This window comes from Monomorium pharaonis, unplaced genomic scaffold, assembly GCF_013373865.1.
Source record: "Monomorium pharaonis isolate MP-MQ-018 unplaced genomic scaffold, ASM1337386v2 scaffold_314, whole genome shotgun sequence".
Lineage (NCBI taxonomy): Eukaryota > Metazoa > Arthropoda > Insecta > Hymenoptera > Formicidae > Monomorium > Monomorium pharaonis.
Window position 1 is genome coordinate 20966 of NW_023415598.1, and position 14154 is coordinate 35119.

Below are 14154 nucleotides of genomic sequence, written 5' to 3' on the forward strand. Positions count from 1 at the left end.
GTTTTAATTTTAATTCTAACTGAAGTTTCAGATACTTGATTCATTTCGATTAAAAGATGAAGAAAATCATACGTTAATATTGATCAAAAAATCATATATTAATATTAAAGCATAACTGTAATTATGGACATAATTATGGACAAATAGATGGTACACAACTTCAGTAGTAATGGAAGCGTTAAATCTCTATATGATGATTTATTATAAATTACACAAATTGAATAATTCCGTTTTATTGCATAGACGATAAACATATACAATGTATATTTAATAATTTAAATCTAGGAGGAGGTGCTTGGTCCTGCCAGTTTCTCAGAATGATATCCATAATGCAAGTCTTTGCTATCTTGGTCTGAAATATGCACCCAGCCAGTTGATTTCATGTGATATACTACAAAGTGAAAAATATATTATAGCGATACAGTACATAAAATTACATTATAATACTTTCTTATTATTTTATGACTCACCTCTAATGATACCACCAGAATAGGCATCTCTGTGTGTAGCGTGGTAAATCGATCTTCTTCCGAGTTCGTAAGCTTCTTCATCGGTTAAATCCCACCGATAACCAGAATCTAAAACACCAAATGCGAACACAGATCCAGATCCTACCTGAAAACCTTTCCCGGAGTACGAGTTCCCTCAGAATCAACATAGTAAAGTCCAGGGCCACGCTTGTCCCATCCAGCCAGCAATCATACCTACAAAGTTTAAAAAGTGAGATTACAGAAAAAAGTATAAACAAAGGTAAAGTAGATATAAGAAAAATTGTACTGTAACAAATCTATGTTACAGCTAATCAAATAAAGACTGGATCATTGTTATATTTAGTTACGATAAAATTGTAAATCAAATCTTTTCATATAAGTTGAAGTAAATAATTCTATTTTATTATATAGTTTATAAAACTGACATATATACAAATTTCAACATGTCCAACATATCTAAATTTTTAGTCTAGTATACTAGTCTAAATATATGAATAAATATTGGTATAATTATTACAAATGTTAAATAGTCTAGCATATTTCTTGTCTTACCGATACTCAGTCCCATTCCTTTGAAATTATAAATCATGTTTGACAAGAGTTTACTCGCTGCTGCAATGGAAATGCGTTCTCTGTTTCTAAGCTCGTACATGCGACACTGCCTCGCTAAAACTCGATCCCAATAGACACAATCTGCAGCACCACCAGCCAAAGTACCAAGAAGATAATCATTGATCTCTACTATCTTCTTCATGGTAGACGAACCTGGAAAACAAGATAAAAATTAATCAATTTTTATCATAAATTTATCATATACTTTATAATTGATATATGCAATACTTTACCAATAAATTGTCCTCCTGTCGCACGTGAATCCACTGCCAGGACGATACCACCTTGATATTGGAAACCCAAAGTTGTAGTTCCATGATCAAATTTGATTTTCAGGTTCTTCCCGGCTTCGTCGGTGCCTTGAGCTATGTGACCGAGTGTTTCAGCTGGCTGTAGCATAAAAAGATACATTTAAATGATTATAAGAGAAATTTTTTAAATAAAAAGTCAAAGTTTGAAATTAGAAAAGATAGAAAATAAGTTAAACCGCGTATAAGCTCATTACTGCAACCGGCGCTCAGAGAATGACTCGTTCAAATTACACATAAAAATAACCTATAAATGCTCGATTACATTTTTAAAAATCGTAAGAGGCATTCAAAAAATTTAATTATCATCAATATTAGTATATTGTTATTAATAATTGCTGCGATGCGATGCGATGTATGTGTTAATTTGGCAAATTAACTGTAGTTTGTGTGCCGCGAAATACGTGATTTGCATGATGCTGCAAGTTTGGGTCGCGATCGTCGTCGCGGGCTTACGTTGATAAACGGTGGCACCGCTAGTTGAAGATTGTTGCTGAAATTTCTGGTATACGCTTCGATCTCGCCGACAATCTTCTCATTTTCCTCGCGAATAGCTGAAATCAACGGACGAGTTGATGCCACAAACTTCGGCAAGCGCCATTTTTACCCGAATGTTGATCATCGATTTTGGTGGAAAATGTCATCGACCATCATCGCAGTATTGCCAACTCCTGAAAAAATAATTCGCTAAATTTGATTTAAAATATCGCTAGAAAATCGCCAGATATATTATATAAAATACTGCATAAATGTTGCATTACTATATATCAATTAAACAAATAATGAACTCGGTATTTCATAATTCTGGTAGCATTTATTATGTCGATTTAGACCATATCTGAAAACAATTATTATTATAAAACAGAACTATGTCTACGTTTATTTGGTTCTGTTTCATGCTATAACCCGTAAATGTTACAAAATTATATGCATTCATATTTTAAATCTGTTTTATGCAAATTAATGTGCATAATCGTGTTCTATAAATCTACAATACCACATATACATGATATAAATTCAAATAATTGATTTGATAAAAATTCACTCACTGATTGCTGTCCCTGCTCTTGCTCGGACAGCAAAACGTAAACTGCACGCGAGAATTTCACTTGGCGCAAGAAGTAAAAAAGCAATTCGCTCCCAGAGTTTTGTATAATTGCGTGACGACTAATAAAGTTTCATCATTGCCACGATCGACATTCTACCGAATGGATTGCGTAGCCTCCTTGAGTGAATATGCGCACCACGAAAACTTTGCCCGGAACGAAAATCAACATATATGGTACGAAAATAGCGTGATGTCACGTAACTTCGTGGAAACGCAGGTCGAGGAAAGCACTGAGAAAACCGTTTATTCACTTCACACGAAAACGAAGGCAAACGCACGATGCCGCGCTTTACACATGAATACGACGATCTCACACGGCTCGCGTATCGTTTGTTAACGCTACGACACTCTCAACACTACAACCGTACCTGCGCACAATTCGAATCTAAACACACGAGACACGCACGGACTCAAGGAACGTCCGACCGGCGCTGGAGCGCGAAGAAACATGGCAGCAGCGTACGGGGCGGCGTACGCGACCGTTGGCAGGCAGACTCGGCGGGACTCGGCGCTAGTCGGCGCGACTCGGCGGCCGACTTGACGAGTCGCGCCGACTAGCGCCGAGTACCGCCGAGTGTATCTACCAACGGTTACGTCCGCCGCTGCCGTGCCGGCAGTCATGCTTCTTCGTGCTCCAGCGCTGGTCATACGTAGTCGAACGTTCCGTTGACTCCGTGCGTGTTTTGCGTGTGTCTCGCGTATTCAGAATTCGAATTGTGCTCAACTACGATGTTGAGACTGTCGAGAGTGCCGTCGCGAGACGTGAGATCGTACGTAGCAGATTCATGTGTAAAGTGCGGCATCGTGCGTTTGCCTTCGAGTGAAGTGTTCGCGTGACCGTTCGAGCAAAGTGTTTGCTCGAAGGGGATACGTTAATTCGGTAGAATATCCCGAGTGCCAATTAAGTGAAGTGAAGTGAAGCGTTACTAGTTGTAATTTTCATTCAAACGGTTTTCTCATCGCTTTCCTCGGCCTGCGTTTCCACGAAGCCGTCCTTTCATGATATTTTTTAAATGGTCGCGCCAAGTGAAATTCTCGCGCGCGGTTTACGTTTTACTCGTGTGTGATATATTATCGGTAATATCGGGAGTGCCGAATAAAGTATCGGGGCGATCGTTATTAATGTGCGGTTCGAGAATAGCAGGATGATAATATGTCAGCAGAAAGCGGCATCCATGGAGCGACTCGGTATTCCGGAAAAGGAATGTAGCAGTAGCAGCAGCATCAGCAGCAGGAGCAGCGACAGCAATCGGTGAGTGAATTTTTATCAAATCAGTTAATTGAATTTATATCACGTATATGTGGTATTGCATATTTATAGAACACGATTGTGCACATTAATTTGCATAAAACAAATTTAAAATATGAATGCACATAATTGTAAAATTTACGGATATAGCATGAAACAGAAAAACGTAACCATAGCATAGAAGAGACTTAAAAAGTCATGTACATTACCTATGGGATTCATGGATATTTGACTACATAGTTCAATGTGCATATTTTGTGTACATAGAGGCGCTGATGGATGAAAACACCAAAAGCACCTAAAACGACGCGATGACCGCTCTCTAGGAAGGAGTAAAGAGGTGTCAAATAACCTCAAATAACCTACAACGAAAGTTCGGTTGACGATACGGTAAATCACAAAAAGATAATCGCTCTCAGGTTTCTCTCTGATTTCTACACAGAAAAAAAGTGAGCGATCCATTTATTCATATATCTTGTATATGAATAAAATAATAATTTAGAAAATTTGTGTCTATTTACTAGAGAGTCGAGCATGAACCGATCCTTCAATAAAATTTTTTATTCTCTCTACATGCTCGACACTAATAAAACTAATAAATACGTGTAAAAGTTTAATTTTTTACATACACATTCATTAAAAAATTATTTATCTAAAACAGTAAAATAGGATAATTTTTGTTGTTTAAGCTATTGGAAGTCAAATTTGTTATTGTTTTATTCTTTATATTTATTCACTTATTTTAAAAAATTTGAATATTTACAATCAAAAATAACAATAAGCAAGCAAGCAAGACTACTAAATAAGAGGTAATGAGAAACATTAATTGTTAAGAGTTGTAGAACAAAACTTACTGGTATGCACATGTTTAATGCATGCCTTTCGATGGATGATATATGCAAATAAAAATAAAATTATCGTAATATTGTATTCTTTTTTTATTGTTTCTTGATTCTTAAATTTAAATTACAATTAAAAAAATATCTGATGTAAGAAATGATCAACGTTTACTTATATGAATTAAAACACTAAATAATTAATTATACAAGTTTAATTTGAAATTGTCTGAATTGCTTTCTTAAATCTCTCATAATTGTCCGTCGCCTTCTCTCTGTTATCTTTTCGTTTTCCTCGAATGTAGTACATTTTTTTCTTCTTTGGTAATGCATTTTTTCTTGTTGCTGGATTCTTGCTGCAACTTCTGGAAATTTGAGTCTTCTAACTAATGTTGACTAAAATTATAATAAATTTCACTCACAATTTTATACCTAACAAAAAGAAATTAAATGTATAAAAACAAAGAATGCGTAGTTAGTAAATATAATTAATGTAGTTAATAAATTTTTGATAACTTAGGAATACTATATGTATCATGTGTATTCCATGTTTTAACAGTATTCCCAAACCTAAAAATTTATAGCAATTATTAATTATATCTAGGGTAATTCAACGAGAAACCTGACATTTCCGTGTTAAAAGAAAACTGATAAAATATTGAGAATTTATCTATTTATGCTGAGATTGCCGTGATACAAAAATGCCTAACATAAAGAAATTAAATGTATAAAAACAAAGAATGCGTAGTTAGTAAATATAATTAATGTAGTTAATAAATTTTTGATAACTTAGGAATACTATATGTATCATGTGTATTCCATGTTTTAACAGTATTCCCAAACCTAAAAATTTATAGCAATTATTAATTATATCTAGGGTAATTCAACGAGAAACCTGACATTTCCGTGTTAAAAGAAAACTGATAAAATATTGAGAATTTATCTATTTATGCTGAGATTGCCGTGATACAAAAATGCCTAACATAAAGAAATTAAATGTATAAAAACAAAGAATGCGTAGTTAGTAAATATAATTAATGTAGTTAATAAATTTTTGATAACTTAGGAATACTATATGTATCATGTGTATTCCATGTTTTAACAGTATTCCCAAACCTAAAAATTTATAGCAATTATTAATTATATCTAGGGTAATTCAACGAGAAACCTGACATTTCCGTGTTAAAAGAAAACTGATAAAATATTGAGAATTTATCTATTTATGCTGAGATTGCCGTGATACAAAAATGCCTAACATAAAGAAATTAAATGTATAAAAACAAAGAATGCGTAGTTAGTAAATATAATTAATGTAGTTAATAAATTTTTGATAACTTAAGAATACTATATGTATCATGTGTATTCCATGTTTTAACAGTATTCCCAAACCTAAAAATTTATTGCAATTATTAATTATATCTAGGGTAATTCAACGAGAAACATGACATTTCCATGTTAAAAGAAAACCGATAAAATATTAAGAGTTTATCTACTTATGCTGAGATTGCCGTGATACAAAGATGCTGACTATTGCAATAAAATGTGACTTGCTGTTCAAAACATTGGGTAAAACATAATGTAAGTTACATCTATTTTTATTGATTAAGTTCTAAATTGTAATATCAATAAGATTGATTTTTGTAGAGAATAAAATTTATTTACTTGAGTTATTGCTAAGATAGGATTTGATATATACAAATATATTTATGCTTATTTTACATATTAGACAAACATCATGCTCTGACCGAGTGTCAATGAAGCGAATAGAGGAGTGTGTTTGTTTGAAAGTACATACATAGCATGACAAGTTACTGTCATAGGAGTAAAAAGTCATTGTACGAAATATTTGCTGAGTTACTTTGATTCAATAATAATCCTTAAGTGTTGAAAGTTTATTTATACATTGTGAATATATAAATTATGTGTATATATGTATTATATATGATTGTACTTTTATACTTTTATTTTTCTAATATTTAAGTTTTATTCTAGCCAACAAGGAATTTGAAGCATTATGTTTCAAGTTTGGTTTAGAGCTGGATGAAGTAGTAAGTATTTGAACTTTTAACTAATAATAATAATTATATTCCCATTAAACTATACAATAATTACTTGTTTTTTTATGAATAGACAATGGAAAAGCAAATGATAGCAAAAGAGTAGGGTTTTGATCAAGATACAGATGCGTCCGAAGAAATTATCAACAAGATTAATATACTTGCCAACAGATATGATCTATTATGCTTGGAAACTCTAAATATTGGACTACTTATATTTTTGCATAAGTAAATATTATGTAATTTATAGTTTAGATTTAAAAAATCATTTCTTAAATTTATTCAAAGATAATATTTCTAACAAAATTACGTTAACAATCTTATGTAATTTAATAAAATAATAATAAAAAATTAAAAAATTGATTACCTTAATCTTCTCTCGGAATAAATATTTTCATTATCAAAAAACTTCGGGAGAAACTACCTCCACTTCTTCCTCCTTTCCTTTATGTCCATCAAACGCTGTCTAGATGCCGTCTCGTTATCGCTTGTTACATAATTTACTGTACTTTGGCTGTTTGAATAACTCAGTTGCGTGTTATTTTCTTCCTTCGAGCTACAAGATTCAGTTTGTTCGAAAAAACCCTATAATTCATTAATGCTATTGGAGATTCAATTAAAAAATGTTTTTAAAATATTCAATAAAGAATTTCTTTTGAATTTTTTAATAGACATTTGATAGTAGATTCTTACAGTACTAATATGTAAAAAAGTATATCTCAATGGTATAATCATAAATATGTATCTCTTATACTATCAATGTTTCATCTATTTAAAGTAATTTAAAAAATGTAAAAATTCATAAACGTATACTTTTAAGTTTTAGAACAAATATATGTATTAAAAAAAAACGTATAATTATATTTATAATAATTTATAATAATAATTTAATTATCGAAGTTTATATTATATAATGATTATATCTTAAGAATTAATAGATATTTTAAATACTAGCGTAAAGTATTTATAAAAAGAAAAGTTCACAATATTACTAACTCGGTACGTATCTAGGTTTTCGATCTCTCATTTCGGCAATTCGGAGTTGAAAAATATCTTCCTGCAAGTTGTATATTCAGAAACAATTTCGCTGCCTCACAGTGTTCTGTATACAGCACAAGACAAAAAATGTAGACAACATAAAGAGAACAAAAATAAACAAGTAATCTTTATGCATATTACTGTGTTAGTAGTGCGAAATGTAAAAGAATAACCACATTGAAAATTCCCATAGAAATACAAGCTCTATAAAAATGAAAATTCAAAGCTAAGAACAAGATAATTTACCTTTGTCATATCCTGTATGTTACCTGTTGGATGAGACATCGTGGCTACACTAGCTCTCTTCCTAGCTACCTAAAAAAAAGTTGATGAAAAATAAAACAAAATAATTAATCGATGGAACAAAGTTAAAAAATAAATAAAAGTGCAACTTATGAGAGGTGCAGGATATATTATACATATTAGGTAAGATGTCTTACTAAGTTACTGTTAACAACGTAATTTGCCTGACATTCAAAATCACTCCTCAAATTTTCTCGCTTAACTTGCATTCAGTACTGCGCGCAATCCTGTTTCGTTTGGCAAGCAATATGATCCCTTGTCATTATTCGTATTATTCGCTGCATCGTTATTATTTTTACTCTTGCGCTTCGACAATTCTTTTTCTATATACTTGATCCTGTAATTAGAAATAGTTATATAAGGATATAAGACATATAAATGCAACGATTAATAATTAGAGGAAAATATATTCTTTTATTGCTGATTAAATGTCGATAATAAACGTAAGAGAGAAAGAAGCAAACGTTACCATACGTGTACATTTTTTCGTCGCGTTTATTGGTCTTCATGTTAAATTGAATTTTAATGTCGGTATCGCATGCATTGGGCTTATATTTTGTATTCTTCAGTATTTTTCAGCACAGCCATATTTTCTTTCGGTTTTCATATTAAAGGGATCCAACTAAATTAACATAAACCTCACGTTACTTCTCCGATCTATCGTAAATTTCACTTTTATTACATATACATGTAAGTGTCTTACTGTCAACACATGGGATACAATGCTTTTTCCGAGCGCTAAACCAACAATATCGACGCCAGCCGATCTTTCAAACCCGTATGTGCATTCATTTTGACGTTGATATAAATTTCTCAAGCGAGAAATACGATTAAACTGGTATCGCTATTTTTCTTTTTTGTTTGTAGTTAAACCGTTACTATATGGTTAAATATATAATTGCAATGAAATGTTACTTTGTCAGTTTTCAACATAAATGCGTTTAAGTTGTAATAAAGTTTACAAGATTTTTTAGGCATCGTTATTTCTAGCCTTTTACATCGATAAAACTTTCCTATATTGAAGTCTAATGTACGAAATATATTTAATTTTAAAATACTTTATTTGATTTTTTGATATTTAATTTTAAAATACTTTATACGCTTTAATTGTAAGCACTTATATATTATTATACTTACAATTCAGAATATTTTGAGCAATCAATTTGACCGAGAATAAGTTGGTATTTACTTACAACAGGATAAAAAAATTTATGCATCAGAGTATATACATGTAACATTAAGTTAAAGACCGTTTTATTATATAAGTTTAAATATTTCGGTTGTAGTATACAGTCCTTGATTTATATGTATATGTATAAGTGCGATGGATTGTTAGTCGGTGTTATCGTTTGTACTCCGAGTTTTGAACAGACAACTTGTCATGTCATTATTTGAATTCAAGTATTTTTCAAAACATGTTTGCGCAACAAATACTACGAGTAATTTTTTGCAAAAACTAAGTCCGTTTGAAATTAAGAAACTCCTATATGAAAAACGAATGTATAATAAATCACAGTGTTTTATTTCAATAAAGTATATTATATTAGAAAAGAAAGAATAAAGTACAAATTAAAATGCTAAATGATAACAGCTATAAAATTATTACTTTTTAACATTCATATAGTATGCTTTCCAGCAAGACACAGTGTAACACAGTGTCTACTAGTGTGAATGAGACACTGATATGTTCTTTCTCACACTGTGTTACACTGTGTCTAGCTGGAAAGCACACATAGGCAAATAATGATTCTTTTTATTTACAAATATTACATGCACTTATAATTTAAATGTAATTTGCTGAATTGAGAGCGTGCCGTAAAGCACGAAAAGCCGGTAACGCAAATAATTGTACAGAAAAACCGCACGGTATATATTCATATCATATTTATTAATAACTTAAATACAAAAAAAATACTTAGGCGAGAATTTAGCGAATTATTGAATAATTCGTAATTTAATAGCTCATTTGCATGCAGGTCAATCTTTAATCATTAATAATATTTTGTGCATGTAATATTATTTCAAGAATCTCGAAATATCTGCTTCGATATATAATGATCGTTGTTACAAATATTTAATGGTATAAACTAATTCCGCTTGTGATATCAAAAATATAAGATTGCAACGAAGCTCTATAAAATAAAGAAAACAATAAAGTTCACTTATCAGATGATATATATAAAATGTAAAATGAATTACTTGACGTTTACTTATTTCTACAATATTTGTAGCCATGATTATAATACCTATGCATATTACACGTCAAATATTTTGGTAAAAAAACTTACTCAAGTATCCATATCCCTTTGTTTCACAGTGATAGCCTGATATATGGTCAGCATTCGTTTTTTTTTCTTTTTTAAGCAAATTAAAGTTTGCATAGAGGTTCAGAAGAAATCTTCCCTCCCATGGGTACGACCTTGTCGTGGTGGGAGGGCTCAGTACCCCGAGGGCTTGAATGCCTATGGGGGAAGCTAACTGTACCCATTGCACTTATTAAGTTTGTTTTTTATTCCTGCACTGCTACACTAGTGCAATAAGTAAGAATGAGAAAAAATATATTTGTCTTATTCTAACTTATTGCACCAGTGCAGCAGTGCAGGAATAAAAAACAAACCTATTACGTCGTTGATCGTAAAATTGTGGTTCGTCGCGCCGTGTTAACGCGGTTCGGGAGTGCCGACCGATTGAATTAAAAACGAACCGTAGCCGGCTCGTCGTGTCGCGCGTTTGCTTCGGGAGTGTCGTTCAAGTAAATGGACTAAAAGGGCTGTCTAGTCTAATTAGTTCTACGCGCGATCGTAGTATATTCGGTTATTCGCGAGTGTCCTGTGCAACGAGAGGAGGAGGAGGCCTGGGAAAGGCATTGGGCCCCGGCAGAGCAACTTTGGGGTGAGTATTGTTATTTGCATAGAATTATTAGTTTTCTTTCTATTCAATTTTTCCTTGATAAATTATAAAGAATATAACGTCACGTAAAGTTTTACACAACTTTAATTTTATAAACTCTTCTTTTCTTTCGAAAAATATTGATTATACAATGATTATATAAATAATCGAAAAATAAAAATTTTAGACTCGTAACAATTATCTCTCATCTAATATTAATAGTCGCGAGCTCTGTTTTAATTTGAATTTAATTTGTACTTAATGAACACAAGTACAGAGTTGCAAGCCGTTTTTTTTCAATATTAAATGTTTATTTCTGTCGTGGTTTAATTTAGACTTTGCATTTGTTTGTTATAGAATCATCGTAGCGACGTTGCTGAATATCTCTGCCGCTGCGCATCGATCGGTGAGTGATGAATAAACTTTTAAAATTGGAGTAATAGATCTGTGACAAAATTGTACTTCATATATAATGTAGAAATGTTTGCTATAATGCTGCAATAATAAATAACATTTAGATATCATATTTATTTCATGGATCTATTGCTTTAAAGTGGATTGACTAAAACAGATCAGGATTTAACATTTAATCCTGAATGAATGATATACATTAACTTATCATGCATATTTAATTTATTAAATAATTTTTTTCGACGCCGTTGCAGTCTCGGCGAGGGTTAGGTATGTGTTCAACATCATCAAATATAAATTACAAGTATAATAAAAATATATAATGTATCTTGCACGTATGCGCACAATTAGAAACTGCGCGCCGTTTCGTCTCTGATAAATTCCGTCAAATAACTAAAATAGAATAAAATAAATGCCGATCAACTAAATTTAACTATAAACTTGAAATGTTTTAAACTCCCTTTTAAAATTTTATTTCTTTCTGGGGTAATAACAGCCGCTATAATTAATCATACGAATAGGTAGAAATATTAATATATAGAAATATGTAAAAAATAAATAGGTATTAGAAAATAGATAGAAAACGGATAAGAATACTCTATGTAAATAGATACGAAAAAATTATGTAAATGCTTTTTTTAATTTTATAGAAACAATCTGTGTAATTAAAAATTATATGATTGTTGTTGTTATAATGTTATGTAATTAAAAATTATATACTAATGCCCGATATATTACAGGAAATCAGAACATGATATACGATAATACATCACAATTTATTAAATTAGCGTGTTAAATTTATATACTTTTCACTTTATATTTTCTTAATATTTTAATGTTTGTTCTTAATTTTCTTCTAATTTTGTTTTTAAACTTTTATTCTTTGTTTATATCTTTATTCTTTAATACCAGAATATTTAATACAAATGGTGAATTTTAATATTGTTGTATTTATTTCGTCGCTTTTATGTAATGTGGTGAAAATATATTGTAAAATGTATTGTAAAATATTTTATAATTTGTAATTTATTAATTTTATTTTTAATATTTAATATGAAATAAATTCTAACTTATATAAATTGTAATAAATATATTGTAAAATTATACTGTATTCTTTATGCATTTGCTGTAAATTTATTTTACTATGTTGTATTATTGAATTATGTAACAAAAAATAACAATAAAATAAAGAAAACACATTTAAAGAAAGAGGACCGTCGACTAAGAATCGACGGGGGTGGTGGAGGGCCTCTACAGGTTGATCCGTTTTTACCGAGTAAAATTTTAATTAGAAATTACATTAAAAACATAATCTTTAGTTAAGAAAATGTTGTCATTTATCCTGTAAAATTTCATTTGGTAAAAACAGATCAAATTTAACCAAAATATATTCAATCACAATAATATACGGTAAAAACAAAACAATTATTTATAAAAAAATTTACATTGCTTGATTTTTACTTGCGATTATCGACGAACAAAAAAATAAAAAATAAAAAATACACATTTAAGGAAAAAGGACCGCTGATTAAATGTCGGCGGGAGTGCCATACCCATCAATCATATAAAAGATCAATTTTACAACAGTTGCAATAAAGTTGCTTTTTTTGCTGAACGCAGCCATATATTAAATTGTATTATCTCTACGGGTTTTCGTAGACATTGGTTATGTAGTTCAAAGTGCACGTTTTATACACGTTGAGGCGCTAACAGATGGAAACACTTGAGATGACGGAATAATCTCAACTTCTGAACTTCCGACTTCCGAAAGTTCCGAGTTCCGTTTCCGAGTGAGTTCCGAGTTGCTACGTCGAATCGATCGAATGTAGCAGAGTGCAGTCAAATACACAACCAGCAAGTTGTTGACAGCAACGTTAGTATATTTTTTTCTGTGCGCAGAGGCCACAACCGAAAATGGATTTATATCTTAAAGGTTCCTTCTTATTATATGTAGCATTATATTAGTGTATGTACAGGGGCCACAACCTGTATGTAGTACAATTAATATAACGCTACATATCACTGATATAAATTTTCAATATATTTGTCACATCAATAACGCCATCTACTAATAAGAAGGGAGTTGACAATGGTACTCAGAGGCGCTCCTCTCGGGCTCTTGATACCCGCTCTGCGGATTCTTTGGGCTCGGGGTCGGGACGCGTCCTTCTCTTGAGTAGACCTGATCGGCGTTCTTTCGATGTGACATTGTGTCTGAGATTAACTCGGACTAAGTACACTAGACCAACGACCCAGTCGGAGCAGGAGTAGTTCATTAGTCTGTGGCTGAACTGCTCTGAGCTCTTATTCTAGGCGTACGTGGCGTCCCTTCGGGGAGAGTGCCGCAATTGCGTCTATACTGCAAGTTGCCCGAAGGAGAGCTAATGTAGTCAGAGAGTAAGCATGTACTCTCGCTCTCCTAAGGAAACGTGCCCTTGCAGTGAAGGTTTAACAGCTGTCCTGGCTTTACGAAGTCCAGTGCGGCGGACTGGTGTTCGTTGTTGGGATCCACAGATCCTAGTGGCCTGAGAACCACGTCGTATGGGTGTCACGGAGGCTGGACGTTCCTTTGGGTAAACTCTTGAGGGGGTATCATTGTCGGGGAGTGATGCGCAATAAAGACCTCTCGTAAGGTCCACTAAGCCTCTCACGACCAAGTCACCCAGCTACCTCCTCGTGGTAACTCCGGTAACGCTCCGATTCGTCGGGCGGCTGAATGCTGTGGTGGCGCTTAAGGGCACTGGGGTTGCGAGTCCCTTTGCCTCTATTATATAAGAGACTAAAACTTATTTCGCCGCGCGCCTTACGTCGTCTCGTGTTTCGCGACTTGCTTTCCCATGCCTCCACACTTC

General features: G+C 32.3%; 1 protein-coding gene and 2 long non-coding RNA genes across 5 annotated transcripts; 2 read left to right on the plus strand and 1 right to left on the minus strand.

The window, feature by feature from the left end:
- Nucleotides 1-219: 219 nt before the first annotated feature.
- LOC118648242 (proteasome subunit beta type-5-like) lies at nt 220-2067 on the minus strand. Its single transcript, XM_036294556.1, is given in 7 exon segments — nt 220-391; nt 471-617; nt 620-697; nt 1038-1256; nt 1337-1493; nt 1868-1954; nt 1956-2067. Coding segments are annotated over 7 exon segments (876 nt in total). The 5' UTR covers nt 2034-2067; the 3' UTR covers nt 220-281.
- A 1660-nt stretch (nt 2068-3727) lies between these two features.
- LOC118648244 lies at nt 3728-6972 on the plus strand. Of its 3 annotated transcripts, XR_004965219.1 has the most exons (5): nt 3728-3771; nt 4036-4217; nt 6028-6182; nt 6597-6652; nt 6735-6972. It is a non-coding gene; the product is annotated as an uncharacterized LOC118648244 (long non-coding RNA). The 3 variants fall into 3 exon arrangements; XR_004965221.1 differs by lacking the exon at nt 3728-3771 and having other exon boundaries at nt 4044-4158; XR_004965220.1 differs by lacking the exons at nt 3728-3771; nt 4036-4217 and adding an exon at nt 4487-4577.
- Nucleotides 6973-10009: 3037 nt separating this feature from the next.
- LOC118648246 lies at nt 10010-12788 on the plus strand. The gene is made up of 2 exons (XR_004965222.1): nt 10010-10894; nt 11249-12788. It is a non-coding gene; the product is annotated as an uncharacterized LOC118648246 (long non-coding RNA).
- The last annotated feature ends 1366 nt before the right edge of the window (nt 12789-14154 follow it).